The sequence below is a fragment of the Scyliorhinus torazame genome, chromosome 1, assembly GCF_047496885.1.
Source record: "Scyliorhinus torazame isolate Kashiwa2021f chromosome 1, sScyTor2.1, whole genome shotgun sequence".
NCBI lineage: Eukaryota > Metazoa > Chordata > Chondrichthyes > Carcharhiniformes > Scyliorhinidae > Scyliorhinus > Scyliorhinus torazame.
In genome coordinates, this window is record NC_092707.1 from 56504788 (window position 1) to 56524094 (window position 19307).

Below are 19307 nucleotides of genomic sequence, written 5' to 3' on the forward strand. Positions count from 1 at the left end.
GAGGTGCAGGACCCAGGGGGGAGGTTTGTGACAGTGAGTGGGATGCTGGTGGGGACTCCGCTGGTGTTGGTTAATATGCATGTGTCAAATTGGGAAGATGCCAGATTCATGAAGAGGCTATTAGTGGCGATCCCGGATTTGGACTCTCACCAGCTGATTAAGGGAGGGGGGGTTGAGAATGGTGTGAGAAATGGGAGGGCTTATGGAGAGGATGCGGATTGTGGATCTGTGGAGGTTTGGGGCACCCGAGTACTCCTCCTTCTCGCATGTGTATAGGGTATATTCCCAGATTGACGTTTTTGTGGTGAGCCGGGTGGTGTCGTTGGGAGAGGAATATGCAGGAGCAGTGATTTTAGACCACGCCCCGCATTATCTAGATGTGAGACTTTGTTCAGGTCAGGCACAGAGACTGTGGTGGAGGTTGGATTTGGGGCTTTTAGCTGACAAGCAGTTCTGTGGGAAGGTGGCAGTGGCGATTAAGAATTATGTTGAGCTTAATCAGAATGGGGAGGTATCGGCAGCCACGTTTGGGAATCCATAAAGGCGGTGGACCAGGGGGAAATTATTTTGTTCAAGGCCCATAGTAGGATGGTGAGGGACAAGATAACTGAGGTAGATAGGAAGTATTCTGTGGCCCCCACAAAGGAGTTGTTCATAGAATTTACAATGCAGAAGGAGGCCATTTGGCCCATCGAGTCTGCACCAGCCCTTGGAAAGAGCACCCTACTTATGCTCACAACTCCACCCTATCCCTGTAACCTACCAACCCCACCTAACCCTTTTTTTGGACACAAAGGGTGCGGGGGTGCGTGTGCGATGTGAGTATGTGGAGAAGTGAGTCACATGCTGGCCCACCAGCTGACGCAGCAAGCAGCGGCGAGGGAAATTGTTCAGGTGAAGGCCGTGGGGGTGAGAGAAATGTGGTATTGGATCCAGAGAGAATAAATTAGGTGTTCAAGGCCAGCCGGGCAAGGGGGGTAAGTTATTGTTGTATTGGCGATTGAGCCCTTGGTGATGGCACTTCGGGCCTCGGCTGAGTGGTGGGATATTGAGAGGGCATCATAGAGCACTGGGTGTCATTGTATGCTGATGACCTGTTGCTGCTCGTGACGGATCCCTCCGAAAGCATGTGAAGGAAGAGGGGCTGGTCAAAGTGAGGGTTCTGTATTTAGAGGAAATTTTTGTCACTCTGGAGGAGCTAAGGGGCTGCTGAGGGGGAGTGAGTTCAGGTATCTGCAGGTTAGGGACTTTTGCGCAAAAGGTCTGGAGGGGGTTCCTTAGGTTGCCGGGATAGGCTGCTTCCAGACGTGGAAGGGGAGAGAGGAATTGGGGATATGTACAAGTGGCTCGGGGAGCAGGGAGGCAAGCGGGTGGTGGAGATCAAGGAAAAATGGGAAGGGGAGTTGGGAGGGCCGGTCAATTGGGGAGTATAGAGTGAGGCACTGCGTAGGGTAATGGGACCTCCTCCTGTGCAAGGATGAATCTGATACAGTTTAAGGTGATGCACATGGAGATTCAGGTTATGCACGAGTGGGCCACGATGCATAAGTGGAATTTGATGGGGTTGGTGGAGGAGGACCTTAAAAGGTGGGATGCATTGCACCTGATATTGGCAGGGAGGGTGTTGGGGGTGAAGATGAACATAATGCCAAGATTTCTGTTTGTGTTTCAGTCTCTCCCGTAGGCCTTTTTTCAGAAGCTAGATGCACTAATCCCGGTATTTGTATGGGTTGGGAAGGCGCAGAGGGCGAAGAGGGCTCTGTTGCAAAGGCGGAAAAGGGAGCTGGTGGTCCTGAGCTTGTTGCATTATTATTGGGCAGCGAATATGAAGAAGGCGAGATGATGGGATGTATTGGAGATGGAGTGAGGAGGGGTTAGGGACATGTTTGAGAGGGGGGGGGAACGTTTGCTGAGCTAGAGGAGCTGCAGATGAGGTTTAAGCTACCAAGGGGAGTGAGTTTAGATATTGACAGGTGGGCTTTAGGCGCAAGGAGCTGCCTTCATTACCTCAGTTACCGGAGTATATCCTTTTGGAGAAAATGTTGCTCCCGGATGAGGGGTGGGGATGGTAGGATTGGGGATATATGTGGGTGGTTGGGGGAGCAGGGCTTGGTCTTCGTGAAAAAGATCAAGCGGAAGTGGGAGGAGCAGTTGGGAAGGGGGATAGGATTGGGACTTTGGTAAGACGTAATGCATCGAGTGAACTCAACCTCCTCCTGTGCAAAGATGAGTCTCATTCAATTTAAGGTGGTGAACATGGTCCACATGACTCGGGCCCGGATTAGCGGGTTTTTTCCAGGCGTAGCGGACGGGTGCGAGATGTGTGGGAGGGGGCCGGCGAACGATGCTCATTTATTCTGGGAGTGTAAAGAGTTGGAGAACTTTTGAGAGGCAGTGTTCGGGACTTAATCAAAGACAGTAGAGGTCGAGATGAAGCCAGACCCTTTGGTAGCAATATTTGGGGTGTCGAGGGCACCTGAGCTGGAGGGGAAGGGGCCGATGTCATGGCCTTCGCCTCTCTGGTTGCCCGGCATTGGATGCTTTTGAATTGGAGGTCGGCCATGCTGCCAGGAATTGCGGCATGGCAGGGAGACATTTAAAAAATATATATATATAATCTTTAATTTAGAGTACCCAATTAATTTTTTCCAATTAAGGGGCAATTTAGCGTGACCAATCCACATACCCTGCACATCTTTGGGTCGTGGCAGCGAAATCCACGTAAACACATGCAAACTCCACACTGACAGTGACCCAGAGCCAGGATAGAACCTGGGACCTCGGCGCTGTCAGGCAGCAGTGCTAACCACTGCATCACCGTGCTATCCCCTGGCTGGGAGACACGAACGAGCTTCTCAGGTTGGAGAAAGTCAAATTTGCTCTAAAAGGGTTGAAGGAGGGCTTTGAGGTACAGTGGAGGCCATTCATGGCTATATTTGAGGAGCTGTTTGTCACAGGGGATAAATGAGGAAAATATGTACAAACTGTATACTCTGTTGGACGTTAAGGTTGTGTTAGTATGTTGAATATGTTTGGAATAAAATATATATTTTTTAAAAGGGTGGAAACAACAATTTTTGCAGACAGAAGGAACATGTACACACATTGCACCTGTTTCAGCTCAACAAACGAAGTGACAACCATTCACTGACTCATTCCTCAGGGCAAAACCTTGATTAATCAGGGTCAAAGTGCATGGTTTAAATTTCAAACAATGCTTGCAGTTAACTGTGAGTCATCATCAACTGGTACATTCTCTGTGGCAACACCTCTTACCAATGAGAGTCCGCTTGTGAACCAATCAGCACTCTCTTCTCATACAGTATAAATTGTTGTTTTCCTCTTACATTGGTGTATTTGCCAAGTGTCTTGATGGGTGCAACATGAAAAGCTTTGACATGTCTCTTTTTTTCAGCAATGCTACGGTAAACATAAGCAAATCATGAATATTGCACTGGACACAAATATTCACATACAAAAGTTAAAAAAATATGTAAGAGCACTGAACTGACAATAAACTAGAGACGAAAAATGGGGATTATGCAAATCACATTAGACATGCCATGATGAGAAGGAATAGGCTGAGTGAAGACACTTCCATGGACAAAGTTACAATATCTCAATCCCACTGCTCTCAATATCAAACTGAACTTGCATATAATGATGGACAGAGTATAAAAGAAATCATGAACTTTACGATGTGAGCAGGTTCACTTCTTATGAGCAAGTTATTGCAGAACTTCACAGGAGGAAAGATTTGTAAGGCATGCAAGGCAACGGAGATGGAAGGAGCACAGAATTTCTAGTTTGCACCATATTACTCAGATATTCTATGATTTACAAAGTATATTTTATCAATGTGTTCATGAAAGGTGCGTGCACAAATGTATAATGGCATTGTGATGATGCAAAACCCATTGGAGAAGTGTGTTTACTTGCTTATACTGTACAAACTGATCGATTTACAGGTTGCTTTCTCTGCCGTGTTATGAGTCATCCTCTCCTCGTATGGTTGCACTGTGATACACCTGCTAATAATTTGAGACTCATATTCGCTAGGGGAAAAAAATCTGCATTCTTCTATTACTTCAAATACCCTTCTTTATAACCTATTATCTTTAGGTTTTGCACTACAGTGAAATACTCCGTTTTTGATATGGCCCTCACAAAACCACAACTAGAAAAAAGTATCTTTATTTACTTTTTGCAAATCTTCCTTAATCTACTTTGAGGAGTAGAAATCCCTACACCAGTTCCAAAAACAGACATGTAATTTGGTAGTGCTTTCCAACATTGTGCCCCTTCTTCACTACCCTTTTTGGAGTGGAAAAGCGAGGCACATAGTTTGTACATCGATGATATTTTGCAACCGATCCTCAAACAATAGCCAGGGGCTGATAATAAATGTAATAAAGAGATTCTTAAATGATTGAAGGAAAACATTATTACTTAAAGTGACAAGAACATGACAAAGATGGTTCTCAGATGTGCTCACTTTTTGGAATAATTAAACATTAATGAGATTTGATTAAAATCTGACAGTACTTCAAAAATGCCGAAGGCGACAAGTTATGTTCACATATATATATGGATGCAAATGGAAAATTTGATATTCCAAATTGCATCCATATACATATGCTTCTCTGAGCACTTGTTGAGTAAAAGAGAGAGGAAAAGTAAAACATACTTCAACTAGTTTGACAACATTTGGATGATCCAACTTCTTCAAAATGGCAATTTCTTGATACACGCTATCCAAAGGCCCTTTAAGCTGTGCCGAGATTTGTGGAGCAGCTTTGACACCTCGAGGTGGGGGACGGCCTAGACAACAGAATAGAAACACATGCTCAAATTTTGTTTTTAAAATTTTGAGTACTCAATTATTTTTTTTCCCCAATTAAGGGGCAATTTAGTTTGCAATCCACCTACCCTGCACATCTTTTGGGTTGTGGAGATGAGACCCACAAAGACATGAGGAGAATGTGCAAAATCCACATGGACAGTGACCCCGGGCCAGGACTGAACCCGAGTCATTGGTGCCGCGAGGCAGCAGTGCTAACCACTGCGCCAACGTGCCGCCCTATTACATACTGAAATTAATGGTTCATTATGAATAACCTTTCATCACAATTTTGTATTACAGCACAAAATAAACGATAACTTAAGTTTGTTCATCTAAGGAATCCAATGACAGAACCAATGTTATGCTAGGGAAAGACATTATATCTTTTCAATATAGAAAAAATCTGAGCTTTGGAACGAGTGAGAATGATTATACTATTAGTGTGAAACAATGGGTACAATTTCTGATCCAGAAAAGCCAGCAGTAGCACAACCTGTTGGGCTGAATCTTGCACAATTTCAGGTTGCCCAAATGGTACACCGAGTGCATTTGCATTATGTAACCGATCGATCAAGGTTTTTCTCTTCCCTGAGAATGGAAATCACCAAAACTGAATTTAGCTTTTTTTATATGTTACCTTTTCTATTCCATTAGCTTTCCCCACTGGAAATACAAGTCACATAATCGGCATCTCTCTCCACTTCACAGGGTTTATCTCTCACGGCAACAATTTCCACCCTTCTCTCAATTTCACATGGTTAATCTCAGACTCTTCCCTTCCTTTACTTGTTTCCATTTCAAGTGATAGTCCATCAACTAATATTCATTATAAACCCAGTAACACTCTCAGTTACGGTGACTACACTTCCTCACACCCTCCATCCTGTAGGGATATTATATTCTCTGAGTTCTTCCTCCTCCATCACATCCGTTCCAATTTTGCAATCTTCCACACCAGTGTTTTCAAGAAGTCTTCTTTTCCCTTCAAAGATTTATGACCCATTGTTTTTGGTGGGATTCTCGGTCATGTCTGCCACATTTTCCATACTTTTGCTCTCACCTCTACCTCCCAGAACCATGATAGGGTTCCCCTTATCCTCACATTCAACCCCATGAGCCTCTGAGGTCAACAAATCTTTTCCTTCAGTTCCAGCATGATTCCACCACCCTTTGTTTTCCAAAGGGAGTGTTCCCTTTGTGATAGCTTGATCCACATGTCAATCATCTATAAGACACGCCCCTTCCCATGGCACCTTTACAGACAAACAGAGGAAATGCAACATCTGTCCTTTTACCTTCTCTCTCCTCACCATCCAAGGCCCCAAACACCATTTCCAGCAATTTACATGTACTTCTTTCAATTTCATATACTATATTCACTGCTCACATTGGGCAGACTAAACGTAGATTGGGTGATCGCTTTGTGGAACACCTCTGTTCTGTCCGGAAGCGTGACCCAGAGTTTCCGGTGACTCTGTCCCCCATTTTGTTTCTTTTTCTTTGCATCCCATGGTTTTTCTCTTTTTTTGCTTTCAGATAGCAACACACCTGTGCGGCACATCTTTTTTTATCTTGGGTTTCTTTTCATGCCCCATTACCAATCCCTTTAGCCCTGAACAACTAGCTAATCGGTCATTCAATTTCTCCTGTTTTCCATATTTATCACAGGTTTTCCTTTGTCCTGTCTCATCCACCCAGTGCTCAAATTCTCAAACTTTTCCCAGTTCTGATTGTCAACCTGAAAGGTTAACTCTATTTCTCTCTCTCCAAAGATGCTGCCTGACCTGCTGAGTATTTTCTGTTTCTTCAAGATTTTCCTTTCTTCCATCGGGAGAAATTAATCTCCACATTTTGACAAATATGGAGATTGCATGGCTGAGATTGAAAACTGTTCTCAGGGGAAAGTGGGAGAATTGGTGTTCTTGATCTCCATATGTCATTCCATCTGTGCCTAAAAATATATTCGATTTTCTGAATGTATTCAAAATTATGAAGGAAGAGGACAGCATGGAATAGGTAATAACAGACTGTTTTCAGTGAGTGAGAGGATTAAGGATGTGGATGCAGATATAAGATTAAATGCAAGAAATTTATGCTGGGAGAGCAGGAGAAACATTTTTCACACAGATCAGTGAAGCTGTGAAATGCACTGCTAGAGTCAGTGTTTGAAAGTAAGTGGGATAAAGCAATGGAAAAAAAGGTAAGCACATGGAATTATAACTCATATGGAGCATAAGCATCAATATGTAATGATTGGCCCAAATGACTCATTTCCATGCCAATACAGCAGTATATATATAGATACATATATTTAAAAACTGTACCATACTTACGTGGAAATCCAGCTTGCCTCATTAACTTCTTCTTGGAAAGGACTTTCATTGCCTAGCAAGGAAATTTAATTAATATCTGCAAATCTTATTAATTCACACGATAATTAAACTTGAAGCTGACGAAACAAGATAATCTGTAAACCTGAATTTCAGAAAATATTGAAATAATACAAATATATTTATTGGATCAGGCAATAAATAATATTAAATCAAAGAAAATAAGAACAAAAATTAGATTTCAAGTTCTGCTACTCTACGGTCAATTACCCACATAAAAATCTGAGATATGAAATTCTAGTTCAATGTGGGATCTCGTCCCAACTTACGTTTAACTCGTACAAAAATCAAGGACTAGATTCTCAGGTTTCTTGATGGTGTGATTCTATACTCCTGCCGCTTGACAATGGGATTTCCCATTGCAGGCACACCACGCTGCCAGGAAACCCACAGGCAGGGCTACGCTGCCAGCGGGCAAAGAGAATCCCAGCCCATATTTTGAAAATGTAATTATGCACATTGAAATGCAAAGCGCAGAGTATTAAATACAATTAACTTCAGCTGGAGGAACCCTTAACTTTGTGGGATTGGAATATTTTCATCTAAAAATACAATTATTTCTACATAAGCTTATAAATATCCCTGTAACTTTATTTATACCACCAGATAAGAACAGAGATACTTTCACATCATTAAATGTAAGTAAAATATCTAACTGAAATAAAATCAGCTTGCAACTATTGTCTGAAATACTGTATCATAATGGAGAGCTGCTAACTTCAGTTGTCAATAAAAGTTAATGTTTTATGTTTATTCTTCACACAATTCAATCATACCTTGGGCTCAATTAATGAATGCTTAGTACTTGAACTCAACAGCATTTTTACAGGTCAAAAATGTTTTTCAGGATCTGTAGCTAATCTTAAGTTGTTCTTGTTTTTATGAGAATTGGATGTACGTCTTTTCTGCATCAACATAAAATATGAATAATTCAATGGGTCTTGGTTTAGAACACCCAATAAGAGGAATGTTTGATTCATTCAGCACATACATAGTAAGTGTTATCATCTTCGTTGTATGCCAGTTTGACAACTCCATAGGAACCCTGCACAAAAGAAGATAATGGATTCAGAAAACAATTAAGTGGTATCATTCATCAATTAGAGCCACATTGTGAATTTTCAAATGCTTCACAAATCACATGTAAAATAATTCACTGTCAGCAAGAGAGGGTGCTTTTGGAAACAGAAATGAACATTACATTTATAGAACATTAGAATTAATCAATGACTACTCTATAAATTATTCATCACATTGATATTAAAGTCAACAAATGCTGCAAATGTTAGTAAGAAAATGTAAGTATCTCGGCAGGGATGGGAAGGTGGTCTGCCAGTCGCTGGGCATTACAACCTACCCTTGCAATCCATGAAACTGTCTAATCCAGCTGCATCGCTGTAGAAAGGGTTCATGCAGAGGCTAGACAGGTGGGAGAGAGAGCATTGCTGGGATGCTCAATTTCCACATACACTTTTATTTTCTCCAGTAAAGCTTTCCTAGATGTAGAGAGGGCGGAGGCCATTGCATGTTTGGATAAAATACCTAAACTCTCTACCACAAAGATTAATAACTTGATATTTCTAATATTCAATATCAAAGTAGAGCTAAAAACACAACAGCACAAATGTATGGTTAAAAGTGTTTAAGAACAAATTTTCTTTTAAATTTAGAGTACCCAATTCCTTTTTTCTCTAATTAAGCTGCAATTTAGCGTGGCCAATTCACCTACCCTGCACATCTTCTTGGGTTGTGGGGGGTGAGAACCACGCAGGCACAGGAAGAATGTGCAAACTCCACACGGACAGTGACCCGGGGCCGGGATCGAACCCAGGTCCTCAGCACCGTGAAGCAGCAGTGCCAACCACTGCACTGCCCAAGAACAAATTTTCAACGTAAAATTATTTTGTATTCTGTTTTCTGGATGCTCACCTTTCCAATTTCATCTTTCAACTTGTACTGGTTTAACTGCACACAATCCTATTGATATGAACAAAATCAATAAATAAAATATTAGAACACTGGCTACCGGAGCCATGGATATTCAGTAATGTGGCCAATGAATCATGTCATAAGAGTCTTTTAATTTGCAAATTAATGGGTACATCAATCATTCTCAATCATCCTAAAGCAGGTGGTATTCCTAAAATTGTAAACATTTCAACGCAGAGTAAGATAACCCAAATTAATAAGAGAACTTCTTCTGTTTGTAGACAGAAAATATAAAGTTGTCAATCAAAGCCTGTTTGACTTCTGAGAATGCTCAAAGTACAATAATGTAATTATTTAAATCAGTTTCCATAATACAATTATTGCAGCAATAAACTGATTTACTCACTTACCCAATTTTCCTGGACTATTTGGATAAAGCAAATACCATTGCATTTTCAGTCAAAAGTCTTGCAATATTAAGAGGCAAATCTAGGATGGGGGAGTTTCATTGTCAAGTTTGATCTTGTCCAGACACAGTCCAGCAGAAATCCACAACCGCAAGCAGTAACCCTGGTTGATTAGTCAGCAAGCCAAGCAGGAACAGCAGTTTTGTGGTTATGGTACTGGGACTACCCAATCCAGAGGTTGTGATTTCAAATCCCACATTTCAATAAATCTGTTTATTTGTGGGATAGACAAGGCCATTACCATGAAAGTTGCCAGACTGTTGTAAAACTCAAGTGGTTTATTAACGTCCTCAGTGAAGGGAATCTCTCAATGCAAGTGACTTCCATTCCTGTCCCACACTATGTGAGTGACTCCTAAAAAGCTTTAGGTGACTAAGGTTGGAGAACTAATACTGCCTTGCAAGTGTAGCTCATATCACAAGAGCAAATACAAATATACTGAAGCAGCTTTGAACCTATAAAGGTTTCGTGAACCAACCTGGTACAGTTCTAGCAAACATGTGGCAGGATGGTGACATCACAGCCTCTGGCTTTTTATTATAGTAGCTTTTGTGTTCAAAAACTGTTTAACAACACACAATCCTACTTGTGAAAGAATATAAAAAAATAAACTAAACAGAAGAATTGATAATGGTAATTCACCAGATTTGACAATACACACAGCTTATTGAACAGGTACAAGTTCAAAATGTCTATGTTCACAGTGTACCTGAAATATTACAGTGCAAATCCAAGACACAGCAGAGTCACAAAACAGACATAGATGTCTTGACCATTATGACCATCTTGGTCCTCCATCCAGAAGAATTGTACAGTTTCTCTTTTTAGGACATCCAATCATACTTGAATCATGAAGATAAAAGAAATCCATGCACCAAATTGTCCCTATTCCCTGGAGTGTGAAACATTCTGGACAAAGTTGCAGAATGCAACTGCTGACTCTTCTATTTTTGACATCAGAACAGGTCATTTCATCAATCAAGCCTATTATTGAAATTTTCAATACAAACATACGTTGGACAGTGCCGAGCCAAGCAAATAGAACCTCTAAGTAGCTCTAATATTTGTCCTCAAGCTCAAAGTGAAACAACAGAATACCAATTTAAATTTACAAAACACAACATTAAATTGCATCATGGTACACTCAACTTGAACCCTGGAACAAAAAAAACCCTTTAAATCTTACTCTAATCCTTCGGGAAAAACAATTTTTAAGAAAGTGTTCATCTCTTCCTAAAATTAACTATGCTCATCTCCCACAATGTAATGCTTTTAGGTTTCCCCTCCATCTTTGTTTTCCACTGCCTTAATTGAAAACATTGAAATTGAAAATCGCTTATTGTCACAAGTAGGCTTCAAGTGAAGTTACTGTGAAAAGCCCCGAGTCGCCACATTCCGGCGCCTGTTCGGGGAGGCTGGTACGGAAATTGAACCGTGCTGCTGGCCTGCTTTAAAAACCAGCGATTTAACCCAGTGTGCTAAACCAGCTCCTGGACAGGACATACTTGTATGTGTGCTTCAGAAATTGGTGTGATCTAATGACCATGCTGTGCCTGAAAAGCAGCACGGCGTGACCGATAAAAGCAAGGAGACTCCGCTCCCGGATCTACCCGTCTCGCAACTCTAATGTGCAGATTCCCGAGGTACCCGAAGCTTTGGGATTCATCCCCTTGGCCTCGGAGACCACGGGCGAGCGCTGTTCAGCACTGGCCCCCACAAACGGGGACCAGACAGAACGGCACTTGTGGGGGTCTCCCAGATGGAGGCCCCCAGCTGCATGCCCTTTGGGTTCCCAGGTGGCACTGCCAGGTTGACACTGCCAAGATACCAAGCTGACATTTGTGTGCAATTGCGATCGAGCTGGGGGTGGCCTGCGTAGGTGTTGGGGAGGATGGGGACCCTCCCACAGTGCGTTTGGGCAGGGGGGAGTCAGGAGTCACTTTGGGGGGCCTCAGAGATCGGTTTGCCATTTAAAAATTCTGTCCTGATCTCTCACTACACTGGGGAGTTCCAGCGAGTGGAGCTCCACGGTGTACAAACGGAGCTCCCCAGTGTACAAAACGGGACTATGTGTGACGTTGGCCGTGCCTTTCCTGCTGAGGCCCCTTATACAACATCACGTTGTATAGCCATATGTTTCTTGGTGCTGAAAGCGCCTGGAAACACGCGGCTAAACGCGGTCGCTTTGGTCTTTGGACTCAAACATCACCTGCTTTTTTGTGTGTTTTTATATATGGAAACAAAATGTCCCATTGTGTGGCAGAATGTCCACGCTTGTGCCACCAAGCAAGACAAACTACCTGAAGGGCTGCCATATCCCTTCTGACTCCACCTCACATGGTACATCTCAAGAATACACCACATTTTATAGAGGCTAATAAAATTATTTTTATTGATATTAGCAAATGTAATGCATAAAGTATATTAATCACATTACTTACAAATTATCACAACCCTTCATCTCATGAAACCCCCACCCCTCCAAAATACCACAGAATATAGTGTCCTTGTAAGTCAAAAAGAAAAAGGTACACTGACAGGTAATTCTTTGTGAAGTCCATTCAACATTACAACTGTTCGAGAAATAGATTAAAGGAAACAGACATTTCTTGACTGCAAAAATCTGATATTTTAAAAATTCATTCATCACTTCCGGTTGCGGCGATGACCAGCTAAGCCGCACGTTTCGGCGGCTCCAGCTTTGACGGACCTTCGGGCTCTTTTAAGAGCCCCAACGGGAAATTTTTTGCGACGAAACCCGGTGTGGGGTGAAGCAACAGGCGGTCCCCCCCCCCCCCCCCCCCCCCAGTGGGAAAAAAAAAGATCGGCAGCGACGGCCAGATCACGGAGGATCCTCAAGGGCAGCGGCAGAGGAAAGAAAGGAACAAGATGGCGTCGGAGAGAGCCCAAGCGACATGGGGACCGGACCAGGATGAATTTTTAAAACGGTGTGTGGAGCTGCTAAAAAAGGAGGTGCTGGCCCCGATGCTACAGGCAATCGAGGGGCTTAAAGAGACACCGTGTGGCGGAGCAGAAAGTAACTGACAACGAGGACGAGATCCTGGGCCTAGCGGTCAAAATGCAGACGCACGAGGCGCTTCATAAGAAGTGCATCGAAAGAACTGAAGTCCTGGAAAATAGATCAAGGAGAAAGAACCTCCGGATCCTGGGTCTCCCCAAGGGAGTGGAAGGAGCTGACGGCGGGGCTTATGCGAGCACGATGCTACGTTCACTAATGGGAGCTGAGGCCCCCTCGGGCCCCTTGGAAGTGGAAGGGGCCCACCGGGTCCCTGCGAGGAGACCAAAGGCTGGAGAACCACCTAGGGCGATGGTCATGCGATTTCACCGCTTCAATGACAGAGAGGTTGTTCTGAGATGGGCCAAGAAGGTACGAAGTAGCAGATGGGAGAATGCGGTGATACGAGTCTATCAGAACTGGAGTGCGGAGGTGGCGAGAAGGAGGGCGAGTTTCAATCGAGCCAAGTAAAGTTTGGGATGTTGCAGCCAGCGCGATTATGGGTCACGCACCAGGATAGACATTACTATTTTGAAATGTCGGAAGAAGCATGGACCTTCATTCAAAAAGAGAAACTGGACCAGAACTGAGGGACTGATGTTGGAGGGGAAACGACAATGCTGATGTATAGAGGTGTAAATTGGGGAGGGGGGGGGACACACTGAGAAATGTGGGCTCCGGTGGGGGGGAAAAAGAGACACAGGCGGGGGATGGGGAATGGGAACGGGGCTGTAGGGGGAGCTGCGCCATGGGGGGGCGGGATGGTTCTAGAAAGCGCGGGGTTTCTTTTTCTTTTCCCGCGTCAGAGAGATGATGGCGGGAAGATAGGCGCAAGGAGGATGGGAGTTCCTCACACGGGGGGGTCAAGGAGAGAGCGGGAGAAGCCGGGGTCAGTTGACTTTCGGAAGCAATATGGGGGGAGTAACCATGCTAGATGGGGATATAGCGGGTGGGGGGGGACAACTGGGTTGCTGCTGCTGAGATCGAAAGGGAGCTGGTAAGAGAAAAGGTGGTCAAGGCGGGTATGCGCCGCCTGGGGGATGGGTGGGTGCGCGGGACCGGGACGTGGGACTGGCATAGAGAGGGTGATGGCTAGTCGACAGGGAGGGGGGCGGGCAGCCCCCCAGTCCGGCTGATCACGTGGAACATGTGGGGCCTAAATGGGCCGATTAAGAGGGCCCGAGTGTTCACGCACTTAAAAGGACTGAAGGCAGACTTGGCCATGCTTCAAGAGACGCATCTGAAGGTGGCGGACCAGGTTAGGTTAAGGAAAGGATGGGTGGGACAGGTGTTCCACTCAGGGCTGGACGCAAAGAATAGAGGGGTGGCCATATTAGTGGGGAAACGAGTGTCGTTCGAGGCTAGGAACATTGTAGTGGACAGCGGGGGCAGGTATGTGATGGTAAGTGGCAGACTGCAGGGAATGGAGGTCGTGCTGGTCAACGTACATGCCCCGAACTGGAATGATGCGGGATTTATGAAGCGGATGCTGGGACATATCCCGGACCTGGAGGTAGGAAACCTGGTAATGGGGGGGGGGGGGGGGGGGGGGGGGGGGGGACTTCAAAACCGTGCTAGACCCAGGGTTAGATAGATCTAGATCCAGGACCGGAAGAAGGCCGGCAGCGGCCAAGGTGCTTAGGGGGTTTATGGACCAAACGGGGGGAGTGGATCTGTGGAGATTTGCCAGGCCGCTGGCCAAAGAGTTCTCCTTTTTCTCCCATGTCCATAAGGTATACTCCCGGATAGATTTCTTCGTTCTGGGAAGGTCACTGATTTCGAGGGTGGAAGGAACGGAGTACTCGGCCCATAGCTGTTTCAGACCATGCCCCACATTGGGTGGATCTGGAACTAGGAGAGGAGAGGGAACAGCGCCCACTCTGGCGACTGGATGTGGGATTATTGGCGGATGAGGGAGTCTGCGGAAGGGTGTGGGGATGTATCAAAAGGTACCTGGAGGCCAATGATGATGGGGAGGTCTGAGTGGGTGTAGTATGGGAAGCGCTGAAGGCGGTGGTCAGGGGAGAGTTGATCTCCATCAGGGCTCACAAGGGGAAAACAGAGGCCAAAGAGAGGGAAAGATTACTGGGGGAGATCTTGAGTGTGGATAAAAGATATGCGGAGGCCCCGGATGAAGGACTATATAGGGAGAGTCGAAGACTCCAGACGGAGTTTGACCTGCTGACCACAGGGAAGGCAGAGGCACAGTGGAGGAAGGCACAGGGGATGAGATATGAATATGGGGAAAAGGCGAGTCGCCTGTTGGCCCACCAGCTTCGTAAGAGGACAGCGGCGAGGGAAATAGGGGGAGTTAGGGATGAAACGGGAACTACGGTGCGGAGAGCAGGGAAGGTGAATGAGGTGTTTAAGACCTTTTATGAGAGGTTATATAGGTCCCAACCCCCGGAGGGAAAAGAGGGGATGCAGCAGTTTCTGGACCAACTAAGGTTCCCGAGGGTGGAGGAGCAGGAGGTGGCAGGCCTGGGGGGCGCCAATTGGGATGGGCGAGGTGACCAAAGGGCTGGGGAACATGCAGGCAGGGAAGGCCCCGGGACCTGACGGGTTCCCGGTGGAATTTTACAGGAAATACGTGGACTTGTTGGCCCCGCTGCTGGTAAGAACCTTTAACGAGGCCAGAGAAGGGGGGACTCTACCCCCGACAATGTCGGAGGCGACGATATCACTAATCCTGAAGCGAGATAAAGACCCGTTGCAATGCGGGTCTTATAGGCCTATCTCGCTTCTGAATGTGGTCGCCAAGTTGTTGGCAAAAGTGCTGGCAATGAGGATAGAGGATTGTGTCCCGGGGGTGGATTGTGTCCCGGGGGTGGTGCATGAAGATCAGGCAGGGTTCGTAAAGGGGAGACAATTGAATGTCAACGTGCGACGGCTATTGGGGGTGATAATGATGCCCCCATCAGAGGGGGAGGCAGAGATAGTGGCGGCGATGGATGCAGAGAAGGCATTTGATAGGGTAGAGTGGGAGTATCTATGGGAGGTGCTGAGGCGGTTCGGGTTCGGGGAGGGGTTTGTCAGCTGGGTTAAACTCCTCTATGTGGCCCCAGTGGCAAGTGTAGTCACAAATCGGCAAAGATCGGAGTATTTTCGACTACATAGGGGAACAAGACAGGGATGCCCGCTGTCCCCATTACTGTTCGCGCTGGCAATTGGACCACTGGCCATAGCGCTGAGAGACTCCAGGAAATGGAGAGGGGTGGTTAGAGGGGGAGAGGAACACCAAGTGTCACTCTACGCAGATGACCTACTGCTGTATGTGGCGGATCCAGTGGGGGGGATGACAGAGGTTATGCAGATATTGAGGGAGTTTGGAGATTTCTCGGGATATAGGCTTAACATGGGAAAGAGTGAGCTTTTCGTGATACACCCTGGGGACCAGAGTAGAGGGATAGATGGCCTGCCGCTAAGGAGAGTGGAAAGAAACTTCCGATACCTGGGGATTCAGATAGCCAGGAGCTGGGGGACCTTACACAGACTCAATCTGACTCGGCTGGTGGAGCAAATGGAAGAGGATTTCAAAAGGTGGGATATGCAGCCGCTGTCACTGGCGGGCAGAGTGCAGGCGATTAAGATGATGGTCCTCCCGAGATTCCTATTTGTGTTTCACTGTCTCCCTATATTGATCACTAAGGCCTTTTTCAAGAAAATAGTTAGGAGCATCATGAGCTTCGTGTGGGCAGGGAAGGCCCCGAGGGTAAGGAGGGGGTTCCTGCAACGTAGCAGGGACAGAGGGGGACTGGCGTTGCCGAATTTGGGCGACTATTACTGGGCTGCTAATGTGGCGATGATCCGTAAGTGGATGATAGAGGGAGAGGGGGCGGTGTGGAAAAGGCTGGAGATGGCATCCTGTAAAGGAACGAGCTTAAAAGCGCTGGTGACGGCGCCACTTCCACTCTCCCCGAAAAAGTTTACCACGAACCCAGTGGTGGCGGCAACATTAAGTATCTGGGGACAATGGAGGCGACAGAGGGGTGTGCTGGGAGCCTCGGTGTAGTCCCCGATCAGGAACAACCATAGGTTTGCCCCAAGGAGGTTGGACGGAGGGTTCCAGAGCTGGCACCGGGCAGGAATTAGGAGGGTGGGAGACTTATTTATAGATGGGACGTTTGCGAGCTTGGGAGCGCTAGAGGAAAAGTATGAGCTGCCTCCGGGGAATATCTTTAGGTATATGCAGGTGAGGGCGTTCACGAGACAACAGGGGAGGGAATTTCCGCTGCTCCCGACACAGGGGATCCAGGATAGAATGCTTTCGGGGGGGTGGGTCGGGGAGGGCAAAGTGTCTGAAATATACCGGGAGATGAGAGAAGAACTGAAAGGAAAATGGGAAGAAGAGCTCGGGGAGGAGATTGAGGAGGGTATGTAGGCTGATGCCCTAAGTAGGGTAAATTCCTCTTCCTCGTGTGCCAGATTTAGCCTGGTCCAATTTAAGGTGCTACATAGAGCACACATAACGGGAGCGAGGTTGAGCAGGTTCTTTGGAGTGGAGGACAAGTGCGGGAGGTGTGGGGGAAGCCCGGCGAACCACACACATATGTTTTGGTCGTGTCAGGCACTGGAGGGGTATTGGAGAGGAGTGGCGGGAGTGATCTCGAAGGTGGTGAAGGTCCGGGTCAAGCCAAGCTGGGGGTTAGCTATATTTGGGGTAGCGGATGAGCCGGGAGTGCAGGAGGCGAAAGAGGCCGATATTGTGGCCTTTACGTCCCTAGTAGCCCGGCGAAGGATTTTACTCATGTGGAAGGAAGCGAAACCCCCCGGCGTGGAGGCCTGGATAAACGACATGGCAGGGTTCATAAAACTGGAGCGGATGAAGTTTGCGCTGAGAGGATCGGCTCAGGGGTTCTCCAGGCGGTGGCAACCGTTCCTCGGCTATCTAGCGGAACGTTAGGGGGAAAATAGATAGCCAGCAGCAGCAGCCCAGAGGGGGAGGGAAGGGGGGGGGGAATTGTTTTTGTTCTAGAGGGGGTGAAGGGGCGGGGGGAGCACTATTTCGTGTTATGTTGTTAGTTCACTATTTTATTTAAACCATGTTATCTATCAGTTATCATGTTACCGTTTTTGTTGATTTGTAAGGGGGAAAAATTGTGTTTGAAAACTTTAATAAAATATATATTTTTTAAAATAAAAATTCATTCATTGGATATGGATGTCGGTGGCAAGGCCAGCATTTATTGCCGATCCCTAATTGCCCTTGGAGAAGGTAATGGCGAGCTGCCTTCTTGAACCGCTGCACTCCCGGAGGTGTAGGTACATGCACAGTGCTGTTAGGAAGGGAACAAGATTTTGACCCAGCGACAAGTGAAGGGATGATGATATATTTCCAAATCAAGATAGTGAGTAACTTGGAGGGGAACTTCCAGGTGGCAGTATTCCCAGATATCTGCTGCCCTTGTCCTTCTAGGTGGGTGTGGTCATGAGTTTGAAAGGTGCTGCCTTGAGAAGCAGTGGTGAGTTCCTGTAGTGCATCTTGTACATGGTACACACTGTTGCCACTGTTCCTCGGTGGTGAAGGGCACATTCATCCTTGGACCACTCTTATCCTTGTCCACCAGTACTTTAAAACTTACTGAATTGTGGTCACTGTTACCGAAATGCTCCCCTACTGAAACATCTACCACCTGGCCGGGCTCATTCCCCAATACCAGGTCCAGCACCGCCCCTTCCCTAGTTGGACTGTCTACATATTGTTTTAAGAAGCCCTCCTGGATGCTCCTTACAAACTCCGCCCCGTCTAAGCCCCTGGCACTAAGTGAGTCCCAGTCAATATTGGGGAAGTTGAAGTCTCCCATCACCACAACCCTGTTGTTTTTACTCTTTTCCAAAATCTGTCTACCTATCTGCCCCTCTATCTCCCGCTGGCTGTTGGGAGGCCTGTAGTAAACCCCCAACATTGTGACTGCACCCTTCTTATTCCTGATCTCTACCCATATAGCCTCACTGCCCTCTGAGGTGTCCTCTCGCAGTACAGCTGTGATATTCTCCCGAACCAGTAGCGCAACTCCGCCTCCCCTTTTACATCCCCCTCTATCCCGCCTGAAACATCTAAATCCTGGAACGTTTAGCTGCCAATCCTGCCCTTCCCTCAACCAGGTCTCTGTAATGGCAACAACATCATAGTTCCAAGTACTAATCCAAGCTCTAAGTTCATCTGCCTTACCCGTAATACTTCTTGCATTAAAACATGTGCACTTCAGGCCACCAGACCCGCTGTGTTCAGCAACATCTCCCTGTCTGCTCTGCCTCAGAGCCACACTGTCCCTATTCAATGCTCTCACCTTCTGACCTATTGCTCCCGTGCCCACCCCCCTGCCATACTAGTTTAAACCCTCCCGTGTGACACTAGCAAACCTCGCGGCCAGGATATTTATGCCTCTCCGGTTTAGATGCAACCCGTCCTTCTTATACAGGTCACACCTGCCCCGGAAGAGCTCCCAGTGGTCCAGATAATGAAAACCCTCCCTCCTACACCAGCTGTTTAGCCACGTGTTTAGCTGCTCTATCTTCCTATTTCTAGCCTCACTGGCACGTGGCACAGGGAGTAATCCCGAGATTACAACCCTAGAGGTCCTGTCTTTTAACTTTCTGCCTAGCTCCCTGAACTCCTGCTGCAGGACCTCATGCCCCTTCCTGCCTATGTCGTTAGTACC

The 19307-nt window shown here is 46.4% G+C and overlaps 1 protein-coding gene across 4 annotated transcripts in view; it reads right to left on the reverse strand.

The window, feature by feature from the left end:
- Nucleotides 1–19307, reverse strand: part of LOC140407971 (calcium/calmodulin-dependent protein kinase kinase 2-like) — a 217390-nt gene that overhangs the window by 75725 nt on the left and 122358 nt on the right. For 3 of the 4 annotated variants that reach the window (XM_072495132.1, XM_072495130.1, XM_072495133.1), the window contains 4 exons: nt 9163–9210; nt 8225–8278; nt 7177–7228; nt 4688–4821 (listed from right to left, as the gene is read on the reverse strand). In XM_072495132.1, the coding sequence (XP_072351233.1) occupies nt 4688–4821; nt 7177–7228; nt 8225–8278; nt 9163–9210 (288 nt within the window). The remainder of the gene's footprint in view (nt 1–4687; nt 4822–7176; nt 7229–8224; nt 8279–9162; nt 9211–19307) is intronic. The other variant, XM_072495131.1, reaches the window with a different exon arrangement.